Source organism: Natator depressus, chromosome 14 (genome assembly GCF_965152275.1).
Source record: "Natator depressus isolate rNatDep1 chromosome 14, rNatDep2.hap1, whole genome shotgun sequence".
Taxonomy (NCBI): domain Eukaryota; kingdom Metazoa; phylum Chordata; order Testudines; family Cheloniidae; genus Natator; species Natator depressus.
In genome coordinates, this window is record NC_134247.1 from 1,403,292 (window position 1) to 1,422,633 (window position 19,342).

The 19,342-nt window shown below is 61.8% G+C and overlaps 1 protein-coding gene across 1 annotated transcript; it reads left to right on the forward strand.

The window, feature by feature from the left end:
* The first annotated feature begins 7,121 nt into the window (after window positions 1-7,121).
* Window positions 7,122-16,622, forward strand: ENGASE (endo-beta-N-acetylglucosaminidase). The gene is made up of 14 exons (XM_074972115.1): window positions 7,122-7,225; window positions 9,528-9,604; window positions 9,746-9,947; window positions 11,436-11,584; window positions 11,908-12,065; window positions 12,209-12,357; window positions 12,835-13,000; window positions 13,462-13,565; window positions 14,422-14,530; window positions 14,687-14,877; window positions 15,291-15,433; window positions 15,600-15,705; window positions 15,812-15,926; window positions 16,206-16,622. The coding sequence occupies exons 1-14, from the start codon at window positions 7,143-7,145 to the stop codon at window positions 16,608-16,610; spliced, it is 2,157 nt and encodes a 718-aa protein (XP_074828216.1). The 5' UTR covers window positions 7,122-7,142; the 3' UTR covers window positions 16,611-16,622.
* Window positions 16,623-19,342: the final 2,720 nt, after the last annotated feature.

Below are 19,342 nucleotides of genomic sequence, written 5' to 3' on the forward strand. Positions count from 1 at the left end.
CATATATCACATTGGTAGATGTGCAGGTGAATGAGCCTGATGGCGTGGCTAATGTGATTAGGTCCTCTGATGGTGTCACTTGAATAAATATGTGGACACAGTTGGCAACGGGGTTTGTTGCAGGATAGGTTCCTGGGTTAGTGTTTTTGTTGTCTAGTGTGTGGTTGCTGGAGAGTATTTACTTCAGGTTGGGGGGCTGTCTGTAAGCGAGGACTGGTCTGTCCTGTCTCCCAAGATCTGTGAGAGTGAGGGATCATTTTTCAGGATAGGTTGTAGATCTCCTGCTTTTTTTGTTTTTTCTCTCCTGATGATAATAGCTCATCTTAATTAATTAGCCTCTTACCGTTGGCATGGCTACTTCCACCTTTTCATGTTCTCTGTATGTATATATATATCTTCTTACTACATGTTCCATCCTATGCATTAGATGAAGTGAGCTGTAGCCCATGAAAGCTTATGCTCAAATAAATGTGTTCGTCTCTAAGGTGCCACAAGTCCTCCTGTTCTTTTTGAATATACAGACAGACATGAGTTCAATTAATTGAGGTGCAGATTCATAGCAGAGATGGTGAGCTTTGTAGTTGCACAGAGTTCTTTCAGAAATAGTTCACAGGTTATAGTCCAATGTCCAAATCTCATATTCAGGGCATACCAGCATAGCTTGGACCTCAGTCTTGTGACTCAAACTTCCCCTGACGAAGCCTAAGCAGATCTGAGATGACAGAATCAGGACCCAAGGATCTTTTATACCATTTCATGTCCTCTTTGAGAAGTTGGAATTTCCTTGGGGAACAAAAGGTAATTAGGATGCCTTTGAAGGAGGTCCATCACCAGTAACATAAGGCCCTTTGCTTGTTCCTCCACCATTCACAGTACATTTCAAAGAGAGATGAACATGAGATATCCCGTGTTTACAATTCATTTAAATGCTAGGGTGTTCTTTTGATCTCTGAACTATCAGAATACAGCATAGAGAGGGACTGTTGATTACATTGTATGATTTGTACATTGTATGATTTACATTGTACATTGATTATATATGTATGACTCTGCTCATACATATGTAAATACACAAAAACACAAACATTATCTCCCCACATGTCTTTTGAGGGTTATCTATTTTGCAGGATGTTTAACCCTTTCTGGCTATGCATCACGGACCTGTTCCCAGGAACATTAAAAAGAAATAAACACGACTTCCGTGGGCAAAGCTGTGTCTTTAAAGGGCCATTGCCAGCGAAAGCCAGGCTGCAAACACTGGCTTTGACAAACCAAGCAACTGTCTCTCCAGTGTTACCTAAAATAGCCCCAAGAAGAGCTGTTTTAAAGCAAACGTGTTTCCTGGCAGCATATGAGCCAACCCTGCTGCACCGAGGACCCGCAATGCTGACTTCAGGGGTGCCCACTGGCCGAGCTGAGAGAGCCTCTCAAGCCCCAGGCCCTGCTCTGCCAGACACCCCGAGTGATTCTGGACAAGTCCTCAGTTACCAGATGGACCCCAGGGATCACAGCCCTGCCCTACTGCACGGGGGCAGGGGAACATGAAATACCGCAAAATGCCCAGACTCTACGGTGATGGGGGTCGGGTGGGGGCAGATAATTACCCGAGAAGACAGAGGGATTTTTAAAAAATCTCATGCACTGTCTATTCCTGGAGAAGGCTAGGAGCTCCCATAGGGTCCTACCAACCCCGGCCACTGTGCTGAGCCTGCAGCCAGAGAGGGCAGGAGGGACAAGGCTGAGAAACAGACTCGCCAACCCCCAACAAATGGCTGCTCCTGGTTCACTGTCCGTGGGGAGCCTGGTGCAGAAAAGGGGATGCTGTCCTGAGCCAGGAGCCTGTCTGTGGCACCGCGCTGGCTAGTGCCAAGGCCTGACGGCAGCTCTCAGGGGGAGGGCTTGCCTCTCCCCCGGCTGTCTCACCTGCCTGTCCCCCAACTTTCCCCTGCCTGTCTCACCTGCCTCTCCCCGGCCTGTCCCACCTGTCTCTCCCCCCCGCCTTTCCCCCGCCTGTCCCACCTGCCTCTCCCCCCCGCCTTTCCCCCGCCTGTCCCACCTGCCTCTCCCCCCCGCCTGTCCCACCTGCCTCTCCCCCCCGCCTGTCCCCCCTGCCTCTCCCCCCTGCCTGTCCCACCTGCCTGTCCCCAGCCTTTCCCTAGCCTGTCTCACCTGTCTCTCCCCCGCCTTTCTCATCTCCCTGTCTCCCGCCTGTCTCACTTTTAGTCTGTCAGAGCAGGGCGGTGGCCACCTGTTCCCCTTCAGGCAGCTGAGGTGGGGAGAGGGGGGCAGAGGGGCAGGGAGGGGGGAGGTAAGAAGGGGTGTCACGGAGTCCCCGGGCGATGCTCTGGAACTGCTCCCCATGAAGCCAGTCAGGACTCTGGGGAAGTCTCCTCTCTGGGAGCAGCCTGTCTGCAGGACACACAGCTCACCCAGCTTCCACCTTCCTGGGTCTGACCTTGGAGCATTCAGCCTCCTCTGCCCCTCCGTGCGCTTCCCACAGCCAGTCCGCTCAGGCGGGGCTCCTGGGGAAGCCAGAGGGTCCTGCCCCCAACTCCGCAGTCAGACGGGACTCTCAGCCAGCCAGTAAAACAGAAGGTTTATTAGATGACAGGAACATGGTCTAACACAGAGCTTGCAGGTGCAGAGAACAGGACCCCTCAGCTGGGTCCATTTTGGGGGGCAGTGAGCCAGACAACCACGTCTGCACTTCACTCCATGTCCCGGCCAGCCCCAAACTGAAACTCTCTCCAGCCCCTCCTCCTCTGGGCTTTGTCCCTTTCCCGGGCCAGGAGGTCACCGGATTCCTTGTTCTCCAACCCTTTAGCTCTCACCTTGCAGGGGGGAAGGGCCCAGGCCATCAGTTGCCAGGAAACAGGGTGTTGGCCATTCTCTGTGTCCAGACCCCTGCACACCCCTGCCCTCTAGGGCTCTGCAATGATCATACACCCTTATCCCACCACCTAGATACTTAAGAACTGCCTAGGGGAAACTGAGGCACCCCCACACTATTCAGAGGAAACATTAAGAACAGTCCCACTTCGTCACATCTCTCCCCCCTTCGAGATCAAACTGAGCCGGGTCACTTTAGCCAGTGACCTGGGGAAGTTCGAAGCCACCAGCGTTCCCATGGATGCCCCAGCATCTCTCCCATTCCTTGGTAGGAGTTACACCAGGCCCTTCCAGTTTCACGCCCTCCCTTACGTCGGGGGTGGTCGATAGCACTCGCAGGCCGCATGTGGGAAGGTTTCTGCGGCCCATGCCCTTTGGCCACCCCCAAAACCCTAGGGGGTCAAACTGGGATTGGGTCTTCTCCCCAACAAGCTGGCCAAACACAGCCACTTGGTTATAGGACTGTTTAACTTTCTTAACAGCTTTCACTCCATCTGAGACCTTGTCAAAGCTATCCACACTGGATCTTTCAACAGGAAAGTCAGTGGATCCATTCACAACAGAAAATTTCTGGCTGTTAGGAACTGAAACTTTCTTGATTAAATCACTTTCACACCCTTCAGTTGCAGTAAACTGCTTGCAAAGACTCCATGAGGATTCCTTTCCCTTGGGCTTTTCTGTGCAACCATTCACCCCTCACAGAAATTCTGCTCTTACCCTCTTCACCGAGGGCTTGCTCTAGAGAAACACTTTCCTGAGCAACAACAGACTCTTTCTGGGTCTCCCTTACATCCAGAATCACCTCTGGCCCATCCGGCGGATTCCTACACAATCCCCTTTCAGGCAAACTTACAGACTTCCTAGATAAAAGGTCAGAAGCATTCTCCTTCCCTTTGCCACACACAAGTTCAGGAATCTTTTCCTTCTTTCTACAGGTTTCCACACCCTCAGTAGGTAACACAATCACATCACCTTCATACTCTCCTTGTGCCCTGGCTAGGATCTCACCCTGATTAGACAGAGTTGCTGCACCCTTTCCCAACAACACACTAGCAACAGGCAAAATACAAGCACCAGAATTGTCTGGTCTCTGGGATTTTACATAGACCCTAACTGGATGCGACCTAGTTACAGGGCCATTCTCCTGAGCAGACACAAACTTAGGACCATTCCCTTCCTGGGCTTTAGCTGAATCCAGAACCAGCTCTGAGACAACTGCATGACCCTCAGCCACCACAGGCTGAAAGGCCCCTTCTGTCTGCTCCACAGACAAAGAAGAGCCGGACACACTTTCTCCTTTACCAGACACACAGTTTGGGATCTCATCCCCCTTGTCCCAGCACACAAGGCTGGTCACAGACAACTGCTTGGAGATCAGGGTAGCTCCCTCCATAGGCAAGTCAATAGCCCTGACAGACACAGGCACATTTCCTTCCCTGTCACAATTCTCCACCCAGCTAACAGGTAAGGTCCAGGGACACTCATCTTCCACTCTCCTCGCCTTCCCACCCTGCTGACTAGACACAGCCATCAGCTCACAAGGCTGCCTAGGCTCATCCAAACTTTCCTTACCCAGCACCTTGCCACTCCCAACAGATCCCCTGCCCTGCCTGCGTCTCCCGCCACTCAGCTGGGGTCTCAGCTCCCCCTGTGCTCAGCGCTGCCCTTGCTGTCCCAGTGCGGGTAGGCAGCGAGCTTGCTGCTTTCCTCATTGCATCAGAGCCAGCCTGAGCCCCATCTCCGGTGTGCAAGGGGGCGGGGAGCATCTCTCTGTCCCACCCAGCCCCAGCGGTCTGGTTACAGGCAGGCAGGTAACCTGAGCCTAGCCGCTCCTCCCTGCTGCCAGCCAGGTCATCTGCATTTTCACTGACCATTTCCCTCTCCACCAATTGGTTCCCTGGATTCAAATTCAAACCCTTGGCAGTTACCGGAGCAGGGCCTGGATCCTGTCCCAAAGAGACACAGTCACCCCACAACAGGGTCTCACAGCTGGTGTCCTGGAGAACCCCAACAACCAGCCAGCCCGACCCCTCCTGTGTCTGCACAGGGATCTGGGCCATAGGGAGGGCAAGGGGCTTCATATCTGGGACCTTCACACAGCCCCTCAGCATCTGAGGCTGCACCACCTGGGGCCTGACAACAGTTCCCTCTGTCCCAGGATCTCGCCACCCCAGGAATGTCTCCCCATTGACCATCACCTTCCGTTCCCACTGGAGGTCCGAGGGGCCTGACCCCAGGAAACTCCACACAGACATATAGGTTGGGGTCAGGAGTGGGAGCCTGTCCACCTCCCCACCCATCTGGCTGACAGAGTCTGTGGCCTTGGGACCCAGCAAGGGAGCTAGACACCGGGGCTTTTCCGCAGGGTCCCCCTAGTTCAAATCGCCAGCCTGCTCAAAGGCAGTGAGGTGGGCATCCACATCCCCGCATCCTTAACCAGGGGCAGCAATTTAGTCTCGAGGTTCCCTGCGGAACTGGCCCCCTGGGGTCTATCCCCACTCACCCCTGGGAGGTCCCCTATGCCTCTCCGCTCCCCCACCGCCAGTTCATGCTGCTGCTGCTTCTGCAGCTCTTTCTTGGGCTCTCGCTGTCTCTCACAGTCCTCTTGCTCTCTCGGACTCAGCTCCAATCCCGTCCGTCTCCGATCCCCGGATGGGGATCCCGGTCCTGAAGACCCTCATCTGGTCGGGGACAGGAGTCTTGGCGCTGCCTGGCTCCCACTCCAGCTGCTCCCAGATCCTGCTATAGCCCCATTTGGGGTCAGGAATCTGTTTCTTAGAGCGGTCATCCTCCTCCAGCTGCACGATTAACTGTGCTTTGGTGAACTTTCCAATGCTCAACCCTCTCTTTCTCCACAGGGTTACAATGTCCTTCTTAAGGAGACGGTGACAGGCCATCACTCCGCTCTTCCTAAGTTGTTGTGGACTCACAGGCCTGTGTGCTCTCAGCTCCCCACTGTTTCCAGGGAGAACCCCTAGTGTGCCAGCCCTTCTCGAGGTCACCACCTCTTTGCCAGGGTCGAGCTGCAGACTCCTCCGCCCCTGGGACCGCATGCTGCAATCCCCCGGGGGACCCTGTTACTGCAAAAGTCCTTCTTTCTGGTCACACACTCCTAGGGGTTAACCGCCCCCTGAAACCGTCTCTTTCTGAATCTTCAGCACGCCTGGTCCCCATCAATCCCCCTTCGTTTTACTGCTCCCCAGTCACTTACTGCAGGAAGCGCCATCCACGGGGTGCAGTAGATCCCACCGCTCCCACCAGTTGTCATGGAGTCCCCGGGCAATGCTCTGGAACTGCTCCCCATGAAGCCAGTCAGGACTCTGGGGAAGTCTCCTTTCTGGGAGCAGCCTGTCTGCAGGACACACAGCTCACGCAGCTTCCACCTTCCTGGGTCTGACCTCGGAGCATTCAGCATCCTCTGCCCCTCCGTGCGCTTCCCACAGCCAGTCCGCTCAGGTGGGGCTCCTGGGGAAGCCAGAGGGTCCTGCCCCCCAACTCCGCAGTCAGACGTGACTCTCAGCCAGCCAGTAAAACAGAGGTTTATTAGAGGACAGGAACATGGTCTAAAACAGAGCTTGCAGGTTGAGAGAACAGGATCCCTCAGCTGGGTCCATTTTGGGGGGCAGTGAGACAGACAACCACATCTGCCCTTCACTCCATGTCCCAGCCAGCCCCAAACTGAAACTCCCTCCAGCCCCTCCTCCTCTGGGCTTTGTCCCTGTCCCGGGCCAGGAGGTCACCTGATCCCTTTGTTCTCCAACCCTTTAGCTCTCACCTTGCAGGGGGAAGGGCCCAGGCCATCAGTGGCCAGGAAACAGGGTGTCGGCCATTCTCTGTGTCCAGACCCCTGCACACATCTGTCCTCCAGGGCTCTGCAATGATCATACACCCTTACCCCACCACCTAGATACTTCAGAACTGCATAGGGGAAACTGAGGCACCCCCACACTATTCAGAGGAAACATTAAGAACAGTCCCGCTTCGTCACAGGGGGGCAGAGGGAAAGTCCCCCCCGCCCCCCAGGGCTCCTGTCAGGGACCTTACACGAGATGATCCGGAGCCCGAACCAGCCCCTGGAGCCCGCGGGCCATGGGCTGGGCGGGGAGCAGGGCCCCGGGCTCGGGCACAGCCCGATGCAGCCACCGCCCGGCCCGGCCCCGCCGCCGGGATTGGCTGGAGCCGGAGCCGGGGCGAGCAGGGGCCGGGCCAGCGCCATGTGACGGGGCGGGAGCGGAGCCGGGCCGGGCCGGGAGATGGACGGAGCGCGGCGGGACGGAGCCAAGAGCGGGGAGAAGAGGGAGAGGGAGCCGGAGCCGGAGCGGGGGCAGCAGAGGAGGTGAGCCGCGCCGCGCCGCGCCGGTCCCTGGGGTCGGTGGCGCTGCCTGTGCCCCATGGCACGGGGGCGGGATCTGCGCCGGGGGAGTGTGTGTGGGTGTCCATGGGGCGCGCATTGCCCGTGCCCGGGCGGAGGGGGGAGGGGTGGGGCGCGCGCATTGCCCGTGCCCGGGGGGACGGGGGTGGGGCGCGCGCATTGCCCGTGCCCGGGGGGACGGGGGTGGGGCGCGCGCATTGCCCGTGCCCGGGGGGACGGGGGAGGGGTGGGGCGCGCATTGCCCGTGCCCGGGGGGACGGGGGAGGGGTGGGGCGCGCATTGCCCGTGCCCGGGGGGACGGGGGAGGGGGGGCGCGCATTGCCCGTGCCCGGGGGGACGGGGGAGGGGGGGCGCGCATTGCCCGTGCCCGGGGGGACGGGGGAGGGGGGCGCGCATTGCCCGTGCCCGGGGGGACGGGGGAGGGGGGCGCGCATTGCCCGTGCCCGGGGGGACGGGGGAGGGGGGCGTGCATTGCCCGTGCCCGGGGGCTCTCTGGCACCGTGTTCTTCTCTAATTTCTCAGCGCCCTGCTGCTGCTTCCCACCGTGGTTTCACTTTCTCTTTCACTCCCCTCCCTGCCGAGCGGCATCTTGGTTTGGCTTTTGTCCCCCTCTGCCTCCTAGCCCGAACTGTGTCCCTGGGCCCCTGGCCCAGCAGCAGCCTCTCTGCAGGGCCTGCTGCCCGGAGCACCCCTTCCTTTACCCCTCTCCATGCTGGAGCTACCGCCCTGAAATGAAAATAACCCAGCACTGTCCCCTTTCCCTCCAGGGCACCCCCCCAGGCAACTCCACCCCCAGCTCTCAACAGCCTCTCTCGGTGTGGGACAGAGCATACTGGGCCACTCAAACCTGCTCTCACCCGTGCCCTGCGCTTGCACGGAGGTGGGCAGACAGCTCCTGTATTTTCAACGGCTTGATCTGTCATTGCCAAAGCTGCGGAAGTGGGACTGCTGCAGCGTCTTTGGCTGGATCCAGAAACTCTTACCATTAGCGAGCCCCGTGTGCTGTGAGAAAAATGCAAATCTGAAGTCCCACACACCACCTCCCAGCAGATTACATTAGTTTCCTGGCGAAGCCATAAAATAATCCAGCCAGGCCAGTCAAAGACCAGCTGGGTGGTAACCTCGCGCTGGCCTGGCTCTGCTGGGCATGTCTCCAGGCCCAGGGTCCTGTGCAAGGAGTTCGCTGCGTCTCTCTCCCTCCTCCCGCTGGGTCCCGCTGCTAGGGCCCAGGTTGAATGGGGAAGCAGGAGTTTTGCTGGTGCCAGCCCTCGCCCAGCGTGCAGCCTCCTCTCATGTCCTACCCATCCTGGTGTTCCCACTGCAGTCCCATCGCTCCTGCCCAGCCCCCAGCCGAGAGCCTCCGGCGCGAACGCCGCATCAGAGGGGAACAGAAGGTCCCCGTGTGAGCAAGGGGCATTCGCTGGGCGGCTGGGGGTGTGTGGATGGGGCGGGCAGGACGTCACGCCTGGCTCCTGGGGCCCTGGGAGTTCCTTTGCAGTCTCCCAGCCATCCCCACGCTGCCTCGCCCCGACGCTGCTTGGCTGGCGAGATCAGAGGAGGCAGCAGGCCAGCGTGCTCGCTCCTGTTCCCAGCTGAGCGGGTGATGTTAGACGCAGAGCCCAGCAGGCAAGAGCCCATTAGCCGAGGCAAGAACTTTCCACCACCCGGAACAGACACGAGGCACCAGGCAGGGCTCCCCCCTGCTCAGGAATGGCTTCTGCCCAGTCTGCTCTCCGCCCAGGCTGCCCGAGGGGGAAACACAGCAGGCTGGGCAGCCACTGCCTCAGTTTCCCTTGCCCTAGCAAGGTACCTCATCCCTCCCACTCACCAGTCCAGTCTGTCCAGCTTTCCCAGGCTTGGCTCAGGAGCCTGTCCCCCAGCACAGAGACCTCCTCCAGCCAGGCTCCCTGGGAGCCGGCGTGTTCCGAGGGAAGGCTACTTATGAATGACCATCCTGGTAACCTTCCCAGCATGCTTTGCTTGCATTTCCCAGGGTCCTGCTGGAACTAGCTGTCCCAGAATGCTTTGTTTCTGAGCTGAATCTGGGCCTTGACTCCCGCTTAAAGGGCCAGCTCACACTGCAGTGGGCTCCTGCTGGTGGTGCGTGCGTGTCCCAGCCCTGGTGAGCTGTGCTGGGTCCCCCCGAAATGCCGGGTCTTCCTTCCTTCCTTCCATGGAGTGTGGGGCTCGAGTGAGGTGTGAGCCACAGGCTCTTGGCCCCAGGCCCCCTAGTCTCTGCAAGGGTGTCCTTGATTCTCTTCTGCAGTTTCCTGCCTGCCTTGGAGAGCCAAGGAACCACCGTCCTCCACAAGACAGTCAGCTTCGCCCCCCACCCCCTGCCAGGTAAGAGCCCAGCCAGATGTGCAACGCGCCCAGCCTCATCTGCCACGGATGCTGGTGCAGCCGCGGTGCCATGGTGCCGCGAGTGAGGGCTATGCTGAGTGTTAACGACCATCAATCTTTGGGCTTCTCTCCTCCTCCCAGCGAGGCAGTTTGATCAGAACACCACGGAGCCGATCAGCTTCTACCTGTCCAGCCTGGAGGAGCTGCTGGCATGGAAACCCACCAGTGATGATGACTTCAACATTGCCACAATGCCACTGGCTAACCGGGAACCTCCACTCCACAGCAAGAGACCTCGGACGCTGGTGTGCCACGACATGAAGAATGGCTACCTGGAGGACAGGTAGGATCCTCTTCACGGCTCTCAGAACGGAGCACTGCATGCTGGGCACGTGGGCCTCTGCTGATGGGACTCGGCATTTACCCAGCACTTCACGCTTCCAGAACTTTAATTGCAGCGGCCTTGGGCGGCGGGTCAGGAACAGCCTTCCCCTTGTCCAGAGCGAGGAAGGGACTCGCCCCTGGTGCGGCAGAGCTGGAAGAGAACCCAGGAGCCTGGCTTGCTGTCCCACGGGGACCCACGCTGGTCTCTGGCGAGTCTGCTGAGTGTCATGGCTGCGGGTTTGGCAGGCAGCATGTAGCGATGCTGAGCACCGAGGCCAGCGTGACGTGTGTTGTTTGCTGCCGAGGGATATCTTGGGTTTGCTTTCTGTCCCCTGCTTCTGTAATGCTGACAGACCCTTCTCCTCCTCTCTCGCCTCAGTGCCACGAGATGGGACAGAACACCACACCCAGCAGGTGTGTGGGTTACCGTCCGAGCTGCTTGTGGGATCTGGGCAGAGACACGCTTGGGGCTAGCCTTGGCCTCCCCCAGGCTGCCTGCCTGCAGACAGCTCAGCGCCGAGGAGATGTTCTCAGTGTGCCAGGGTAGTGGAATATGTTTGTTCTGGAGCCAAGCAGAGGAGGAACCCCAGGAGCAAGTCACAGGGAGACTGAATGCTCCTTGCCCCCAGGAAGAACGGGCTGTCTCCCAATCAGGTTGGAGCCTGTTTGCTCCCTGTTAATCTGCAGTGCAACTCCAGCTTCATGCTGGGGGCTCTGGCCAGTTCCTCCCGTCAGCTGGGCTGTGGGGTGTGTCTCCTCATCGGATCCAGAGACCCAGGGTGCAGCCTATTGAGAAACCATTTGGGCTACCGCCATTTGGATTGCTGTATCTGAGTGACCCAGCACCTTGGAACCGTGACCCTCGGAGATTGGGCATGAGCACAGGAGCCTGGTGTCCATCTTGCAGGCTTCCCCAGGCATGTTTGCACCCCTGCAGGTTTGGTGGGCGAGGCTGGAATGTCTCCACCTGCTACTGAGTGGCTCCTGAGATGGGGAGAAACTCTCCGGCTTGGCCTGGAAGCTCTTTGGAGTAGGGGCTGGCTGTGCCATGCCCAGGGCAGACCCTGATTGGAGCCCTGGGCACCACTGCAATCGAGATAACTGATAATGTCCCACTTGAAAACTCCCCCAGAAAGTCAGGCAATGTTTCCAGCCTCGGAGAGAAGGGGCAAACCCCTCCGCTGCAAGAGGAGGATGAACGATTCTCCGCCACGTCTGCACCTGCTGACACAGCACCAGCCAGCTCTCTCCCTGCTCTAGGGGAGTCTCCTGGGGGAAGAGCAGAGCCTGGCACCTGGGGAATGGATTGTGGGGGCCGCGCCTGCCCTGGCCCCGGGCGCATGTAGCTCTCACACGCGCGCACTCTGCGGGCATCGTTGGCCACACGTGCTCCGTCCCTGCCCTGTCGGGGCGGGAGCACTGAGCCACCCCCTTCCTCTGCCTGCAGGTTCATCCAGGGCTCAGCTTCGCGGGACCCCTACGTGTTTTACCACTGGCAGTACGTCGACATCTTTGTGTACTTCAGCCACCACCCCGTGACCGTCCCCCCCGTCGCCTGGACCAACGCTGCCCACAGGAACGGCGTCTCCGTGCTGGGTGAGGGGTGCCGGCAGAGACCGGGCGCCGCGGTGGGGCAGGCGGGAGAACTCTGGCTTTAGCGCTGCCTGCAGGGAGAGGCTGGGAGCTCTTCTGCTGCTGGCACCTCCCGCAGGGCCCGCAGTGCCTGGGCACGGGCTGTGGCCAGCCCGGCCCCTTCCCCAGGGACAGGCCGGGCTTGGCAAGGGCCCACGCCTCTTGCTCACACGCCTGCAGGTATGTTGGGGACCCTGCACAGGGACCTACCCGCGCCCCCTTCTGCGGCTGGGGCCCCGGCGCGCGGAGCAGAGAGACTGACGCTGCCATCTGTGCCCTGGCTCTAGGGACGTTCATCACCGAGTGGACTTGCGGGGCCAAGCTGTGTGAGTCGTTCCTGGCCGGGGAGGCAGCCGCGTACCACGCCGTGGCTGTGCAGCTGGGCCGCATCGCCCATTTCTACCGCTTTGACGGCTGGCTGGTCAACATCGAGAACGCTCTGAGCGTGAGCAGAGCCGCCCTCGCTGCCCACCCTTATTGCCCCTCCCCTCCCCCCACGGATTGTCCTGCCTCCCCCAGCCCCTGGGGTGCAGGGACCCCTGACAAGGTGCCCCCGGGCGACGCCTGCTCTCTCCCTCCCCCGTGCAGGAGGCAGCTGTGCGGAACCTGCCCCTCTTCCTGCGTGACCTGCGGGAGCAGCTGCGTCGGGACGTGCCAGGCGGGCTGGTGCTCTGGTATGACAGCGTCTTGCAGAGCGGGGAGCTGCACTGGCAGAACGAGCTGAACGAGAAGAATAGGTGAGAGGGGGGTGCCCCCGTCCGCTGGACAGAGCAGGAGCCCCGGGCATGCAGCTGGCAGCGCAGCCCCCTCCCCTTCCCCTGGGCAGCCGGCAAAGACAGTGCAATCGGGGTGGCATCTACCAGCCGCGTAGCCTGCGGTCACGGCCACTCCCCCGTGCCTGGCCCGGCCCAGCCTGTGGGCTCTGGGCATCAGCCCCACACGTAGCAAGGCACCCTTCCCTTCTGGCTCTCTGGCAGGGGGATGGCTACCAGCCCCACCCCCAGCAGCCGCTGCTCTGCCCAGGCCTGGCAGCTCTGATTTTCCTGCCCAAGTGCCCCCGACAGAGCTGGGCTTGCGGCAGCGTGCCTGGGGGCTGCAGCTGGGGGGCCGTCCCGTGGGGTGGGGCCCCTCCCCGGAGGGCCCGTTCTCAGGGAGGAGGGGGTGGTGCTGGGTGCGGGTGCAGTGCCCCAGCACTGTGGCTCTCCCTTTCCTAGGGTGTTTTTTGACGCCTGCGACGGCTTGTTCACGAACTACAACTGGAAGGAGGAGCACCTGGAGCGCATGGGGGCGCAGGCCGGGGAGCGCCTGGCTGACATCTACGTGGGCATCGACGTCTTTGCCCGTGGGGAGGTCGTAGGCGGCGGCTTTGAGACAGACAAGGTGCCTGAGCCTGGCTTAAGGGCACCTTGGGGGCAGGGCCTCGCCCAGGGCGGGATCCTCCGGCAGGCCCCGGGCCCCGGCTGGGCTGAGCCTGGGCAGCCCCGTGCAGTGAGCTGGGCTCCGGGGCAGGTGTCCCTGGAGCGTGGCTTGTGCTGGGCATCCAAGGGCTGAGTGAGGCCATTGGTGCTTCCCCCCCACCCCACACTCTGCCCCCTCCCCCCGGGATCCATCCCCGTCTCCCAGGGGCACGGTGCCCTGGGGGCAGGGCAGAGCACCCCTCCCCTGTGGGTGGCACCAGGCTGGCTTGCTGTGGTGCTGGCAGCCAAGGGGGCCCAGCCCCTCTCTGAGCCTCCTGCTGGCAGAGTCTGAGGAGCCACCAGCCCCTGGGGCTTATGGCTCAGCCCGTCTGGGCTCGGAGTGGGGCAGGAGGGAGGGAGCGTCTCACCCCCGCGTTTCCGCAGGCTCTGCGCCTGATCCGCAAACACGGCTTTTCCGCTGCCATCTTCGCACCCGGCTGGGTCTATGAGCACCTGGGGAAGGAGAACTTCCTGCAGAATGAGAACAGGTGAGCTTGGTGGTGCTGGGGTGGGAGCACTGGATGGGTGCCCAGGGTGGAGAGGGGGTGGAATGCATGGATGGGTACGTGGGGTATGTGGGGGGAGGTGCCCACGCAGGGAGGATGGGTGCATGTGGGGATGCCTGTGTTGGGCCCGCAAGGAAGGGGGGGGTGCCTGTTCTAGGGGGATGGGTATGTGGGGAAAGGGGGTGCCCATGCTGGGGGGATGGGTGTGTGGGGAATAGGGGGTGCCTGTGCTGAGGGGGTGGGGGCTCAGGGAAGGGGGGTGCCCATGCTGGGGGGGTGGGTGCGCGGGGAAGGGGGGTGCCCGGGCTTGGGGGATGTGTGTGTGTGTGTGGGGGGGGGATGGGAACGCTGAGAAGGCCATGGAGTGGGGCTGCCCAGGTTAGCTGCTGCCCTATAGTGCTGGGGTGCTGGCGCCAGGCTCTGTGAAGGGCTGAGCTGTAGGGATCCCAGTGGGGTGCAGAGTTGCTGAGAGACCTGCGGGAAGGATGCTACGCCCTGGTTGGCTGCACCTTGGGCTGTGCTTCGTGCCCCCTGTGCCAGGGGCATGCTGACTGGGGGATGTCCTTGGTGCCTGGGGCTGGGGAGATGGCAGTGCTGAGCTGTGCCAGGAGGGGGCATGGCTACAACCATAGAATCCTAGAATATCCGGGTTGGGAGGGACCTCAAGAGGTCGTCTTATCCCACCCCCTGCTCAAAGCAGGACCAATCCCCAATTTTTGCCCCAGATCCCAAATGGCCCCTCAAGGATTGAACTCACAACCCTGGGTTTAGCAGGCCACTGCTCAAACCACTGAGCTCTCCCTCCCCCCAGCCAGCCTCTCCTCTCCTCTCCATGCAGGTTCTGGGGTTTGCTGGCGGAGCTGCTGCCCACTCACAGAATCAGCACTCTGCCCTTCAGCACCTGCTTCTGTCTGGGCATGGGCACGGGGAGATTCTCGGCTGGGCAGGTGAGTGCGGGGGCGGGGAGGGCAGGTCCCAGGCCCTGGCGTGTGGGGAGATGGGCTCATGAGCAACCACCAGCGTGACTCGGGGTGCCGTGTGCGACAGGGCCCAGCCAGCGCCTGCCCCATGTCCTGGCTCATCGGGGCTGCTCTCTCCTGCAGGAGGAAGAAGTCAGGCCCTGGTACAACTTGAGTGCCCAGGAGATCCAGCCCCTCTTCATGGACCAGCAAGCAACGGGAGGGGCAGGCAGCTGGCTGCACACACGCTGCTCCCTGCAGGATGCCTGGAACGGGGGCAGCTGCCTGCTGATCGAGGGGATCATCCCGCCTGATGCGGGCCATGTGGCTGTCCGGTGAGTGCGGGTTGGGGCGTTGGGTTGGGGGCACTTGGGCAGCTGGGGTGGCAAAGATCCATTTCTCTCTCACTAAAGGCTGGGGAGCCAGGGCATGGCACTGCATCAGGGGAACAAGGGGGTGCGTCAGAGTGCGCCCCATGCGCACCGTCTCCTGGGCACTGGGCCAGGAGTGGGCAGCCACAGACCTAGTTTGTGGTTCTTGTGCACAGCGTGTTGCACACGCGCCGTGTGTGAGCTCACGGCGTGTGTACGCAGCCCACGGGCCAGGGTTGTGGCTCTCGTGCAGCCTGTGGCATGCATGCACGCTCAGCGGGCCAGCTGCGTGCCGTGTGTGTTGCAACCTGCCTTGTACCCCATGTAACTCCCCCCCCCCCGCCCCCCGTCTCTCGGGGTGGATTGGGGGACACCAGCCTTTTCTCGTTCCAGATGCCAGCTCCCCCCAAACTCTTCCTGTCTCTGCTGTACAAACTGGAGGAGAAGCTGCCCGAGGTGGCGGTCGCGCTGGAACTCACCACATTGAACTCCGGCTCCTGCCGTGTTGGCAACATCGTTGGTGAGGAGCCCGGCCCCTCCGCGGGGATCTCACGCTGGTGGGCAGGCTGGGAATCGGTCCGTCATGCGGCTGGAGGGTGGGATGCCTGTGACATTTCTGCTCCTCCCCAACCCCATGTGTCCTGCGCCCTCTTCCCCTGCCCTAACTTCTCTGTTCCCCCCCGCAGGGGCGGCCACCCGACATCAGCCCCAGCCCCTCCCCACCCCGCCCCCTCACCTCTCCGGGCTGCTCACTGGCTGTGGACAGCAGAGCATGGCAGGTTGGATAAGGCGGTGAGTGTCCCCAGCCAGGGAGCCGTCCTGCCTCAGGCCTGAGCGGGGCCGTGGGGCTGGTCTCTCCAGCGGCCCTGCCAGTTCTCCCCTCTCTGCCCTCACCCAGGTGCTATGAATTGGAGCTGCGGGACTGCGCCCTGCACGACCTGTCGCTGATCCTGTCACGCCACCAGCCAGGCCTGCAAGAAAGGCGCTTCTCCTGCTGCCTTGGGGAGATCCAGGTGAGGGGGCCACACGGCACAGTGCCCCGGCACTGCCCACCTGCCATCCCTTGTAGCAACATCTGCCTATGGAGCCTGGGGGAGGGGAGGGGAGGGGAAAGGAGTGTCTCCAGGGAGCCCTGCCCCCTGCAGATGGTTGCAGCTGCTGCTGCCCTTCTGGGGCGGTCTGGCTGGGGGTGGGGGCAGTGCTGAGGTGAGGTGCTCTCCCTGCATGGATCCCTCCTCATGGGTGCTGCCCTGGAGAGCCCATCTCTGTCTAAGCACCTGTCTCCCCTGCAGGTGCTGGATGCCGACAACCTGCGCTCCTCGCTGCCCCGAGTGCCCAGCCTCGAGGCCTCCCAGGTGCTGTGGCACAAGGGGCCTGGCACAAACCAGCTCTCCCTCAGCCTCACCTTGCGCTGGTCCTACCCCCCCAGCCAAGCCCGCTGCTTCCGGATCCACTGCCAGGGCATGGCATGCCCTACGGGCCAGGTGCTGCCCCTGCCAGAGCAGCTCCTCGGGGTGGCACACAACACCCTCTACCGTGTGGTGGGCCTGGCAGTGCCAGAGGCGCCCCCCAAGGAGTCCTGCCGTGTGGAGTTCTTCGTGGAGCCGGTTCTGAACGAAGGGGCTGCCGTGGAGCGTTCCAGATGGGGGCGGCTGGTTCTGGTCTATTCCGACCCAGCCAGCATGAGCACCTATTAAATGTGACCTTTGGCACAGTGCCACGGCTCTCGGCCTTCGAGTTGGGCATTCGTGGGGGAGCGCAGGGCTGGCCTGGGGGCATGATGGAGGGGCAATGGCAGAGCTGGGGGGTGCTCTGGACGGGAATAGCAGAGATCTTGGGTAGCCCCGACCAGGCCAGGACCCTGGCTCCTCTCCAGTCTTGTCCCATTGGAAGGGCTCCTGGCCAGCCGCTGGCACCACCGCTCGGGCAGCTGCCCCGCCCAGCCTGGGGCTGGGACTGAACCCTGCACTGCTGGGGTGAGCCACGGGGGGGCAGCAGAGTCCCACGTTGGCTGCAAGGGGCCGCTGGGGAGCCCAGGGCTGCTCAACCCCCCTTTCCCTGGAGCTGCTGGGCAGCGAGGTGGGGACCCTGGGCAGAGCCCGGCTGGAGCCAGGCCCTGCCCTGCTCCATTCACGCTGCCTAATCCCGGCATCGCCGCTCGACGGCGGGAGCCCCCGCGGCTGGAGCCAGGCCCTGCCCTGCTCCGTTCACGCTGCCTGCTCCCGGCATCGCCGCTCGACGGCGGGAGCCCCCGCGGCTGGAGCCAGGCCCTGCCCTGCTCTGTTCACGCTGCCTGCTCCCGGCCTCGCCTGGCCCGGCCGGGTGCTGCAGCCTGACCGCGCCGCCTGCGGCTTTTCACACCAGGCCTGGGTGCTCTTCCTGCGTGGGGAGGGGGAGGGAGACTGCCCCCAGCTGGTCAGGTGGCTGCTGGGGCATGGCCCTGCGTGTAGCACACGCGTGGCAGCCAGCTGCTGGCCACCTTCCTGCTCCTTTGCACCCCCGCGTCTGGTGGCGCTGGGCAGCGGGTCCTGGAAGAGCCCAGAGCCAGCAGTGGCTCTGGGTCCCTCAGCCCCCAAAGGCCCAGGCAGCCCCACTCTTCAGTTCTCTGCGCTGCTGGCGGCTGGGCTCCAGGAAGGACATGGCTGAGCCTGCCTGGGATAGCCATGGCTGCTGGCTGCATGGGGCGGGCGCGGTGAATGGTTGTGGGCCGGCAGGGCTGCTCCTGGTCCTGAGCTGCTGTACGCCACATGCTGGGTCCGGTGCGGGGAGACAGCCAGCGCCCGTCCCCGGCTGGGGTCTAGCCCAGAGAACGTGCAAGCTCCATGGAACAGCTGAGTGAGTGCAGAGGTGGCTGCAGCTGCTTGTTGCAGGGCAGGGGTTCTCTAATGCTGGCTCCCTGGATGCTTTGAGGAGAGGAAATTGACAGTGGCGATTATTTCCTCACAGGCACGTGAACGAGCGATTAGCAGGCAGGGGGGAAGCGGTGCTGCAGCGCCAGGTTCACCAGCCCGGCTCCCTGCGCCGGTGGGCCCCAAGCTTACGGCCAGGAACATTAATACGGTGGCACTGGAACTGCTGCTGGGCCGAGTGGAATCGCCCTGAACTAAACCAGCGGACCGGGTGAACAATGAAGGGCTCGGTGTGGCGGGGCGCGCCTGCCAGGCTGGGGGTTTATGTGGAAGGGAGCAATTCGCCGGCTCTTACCCTGGGGGGCTTTTAGTTCTTTATGGCGCTTCGCTCTGCTTTACCCACCCCGTGCAGCCTGGGCTGTGCTGAGGGGCCTCCCTCCCCTGGTGCCTGAGCCCCACGACCTGCGGGGGGGCCAGCTTGTGCCCCACAGGCCTGCCTTGAGTGCGTTCTTGCTGAAGCAGGAAGCCCTGTGGCTAGGAAGAGGCCGGCAGAGGCAATGGCTTGGAGCCCTGCTAGGCTGCCTGTTGTGGGGGTCCCACAGCCCAGCCCCGCCGGCAGGCAGGGATAAGAGGCAGAACCTGGTGCTTACCCAGCTGTACAGTGCGACCCGCAGAGGTGCTGCAGGAGCTCGAGCCTGGTGCACGGAGGTGCCTGTGGGCAGAGTGGCTGGGTGGTAGAGTTCCCCCCTTGGGCACCAGCCCGCTCTGCGCATTTAGGCTGTGCGCTAGACGTCCCAGGAACACCCATTTGCCAGTCACAGGTCAGCCTGGCCCTGAGCAGCGAGGGCAGCCTTCCTAGTACCCCAAGCAGGGGTCACACAAATGCTGGGGGGGGAGCACCGCTGGGGCTATGGCAGCAGGGCTGGATGGCAGCAGGGCTGGCTGGGTAGGTGGCTCCTGGGGCTTAGGTTCAAAGCAAATTCAACATAAACCCGAGGAGGGTCTGCCCCACGCTCCTTCGGAACAACACCCGGATGAACAAGGCCGGAGGAATGCCAGGCCTTGCCTGCTGGAGCAATGCCAGAGTAGCTAGCTACAAACTGAGTGCAAGTGCCTAGCTCTGGCAAATTTAAAAGGGCAGCCCCCAGAAAAGCCTCCTGGGAAAATTCCTGTCAGAGGGTGGGCAAGCGAGGCGTGGGTGCTGTCTGGGGCACAGTACCATGCCAGAGTCCAAGAGGGGCTCCAGGGAAGAAGCTGGCATTGGGTGCCTGCTGTGGGCAAATACACACTGGCCACCAGCAGCAGGCTGCCAGGGTGCCTGACACCAGAAGCATGATTTGTCCACTCCGCCCCTTCCTGCAAGGCTCGTCCTGCACTCCAGCTCCAGGCCAATGCCAGGCCGCCAGGGCAGGGACACATCTGCAGAGCAGGCCCGGGCTCCCCTTGCTGGGATGGTGGGGGGCAGATGGCTGGGCCCTGCCTCCCACTTCCAGCAGCCTTCACTCTGGGCCGTGCCCCGTCTATGCTCCCATTCAAAACCTGAGTCATCCTGGTTGAAGAAAGAAATCTTTATTAATAAT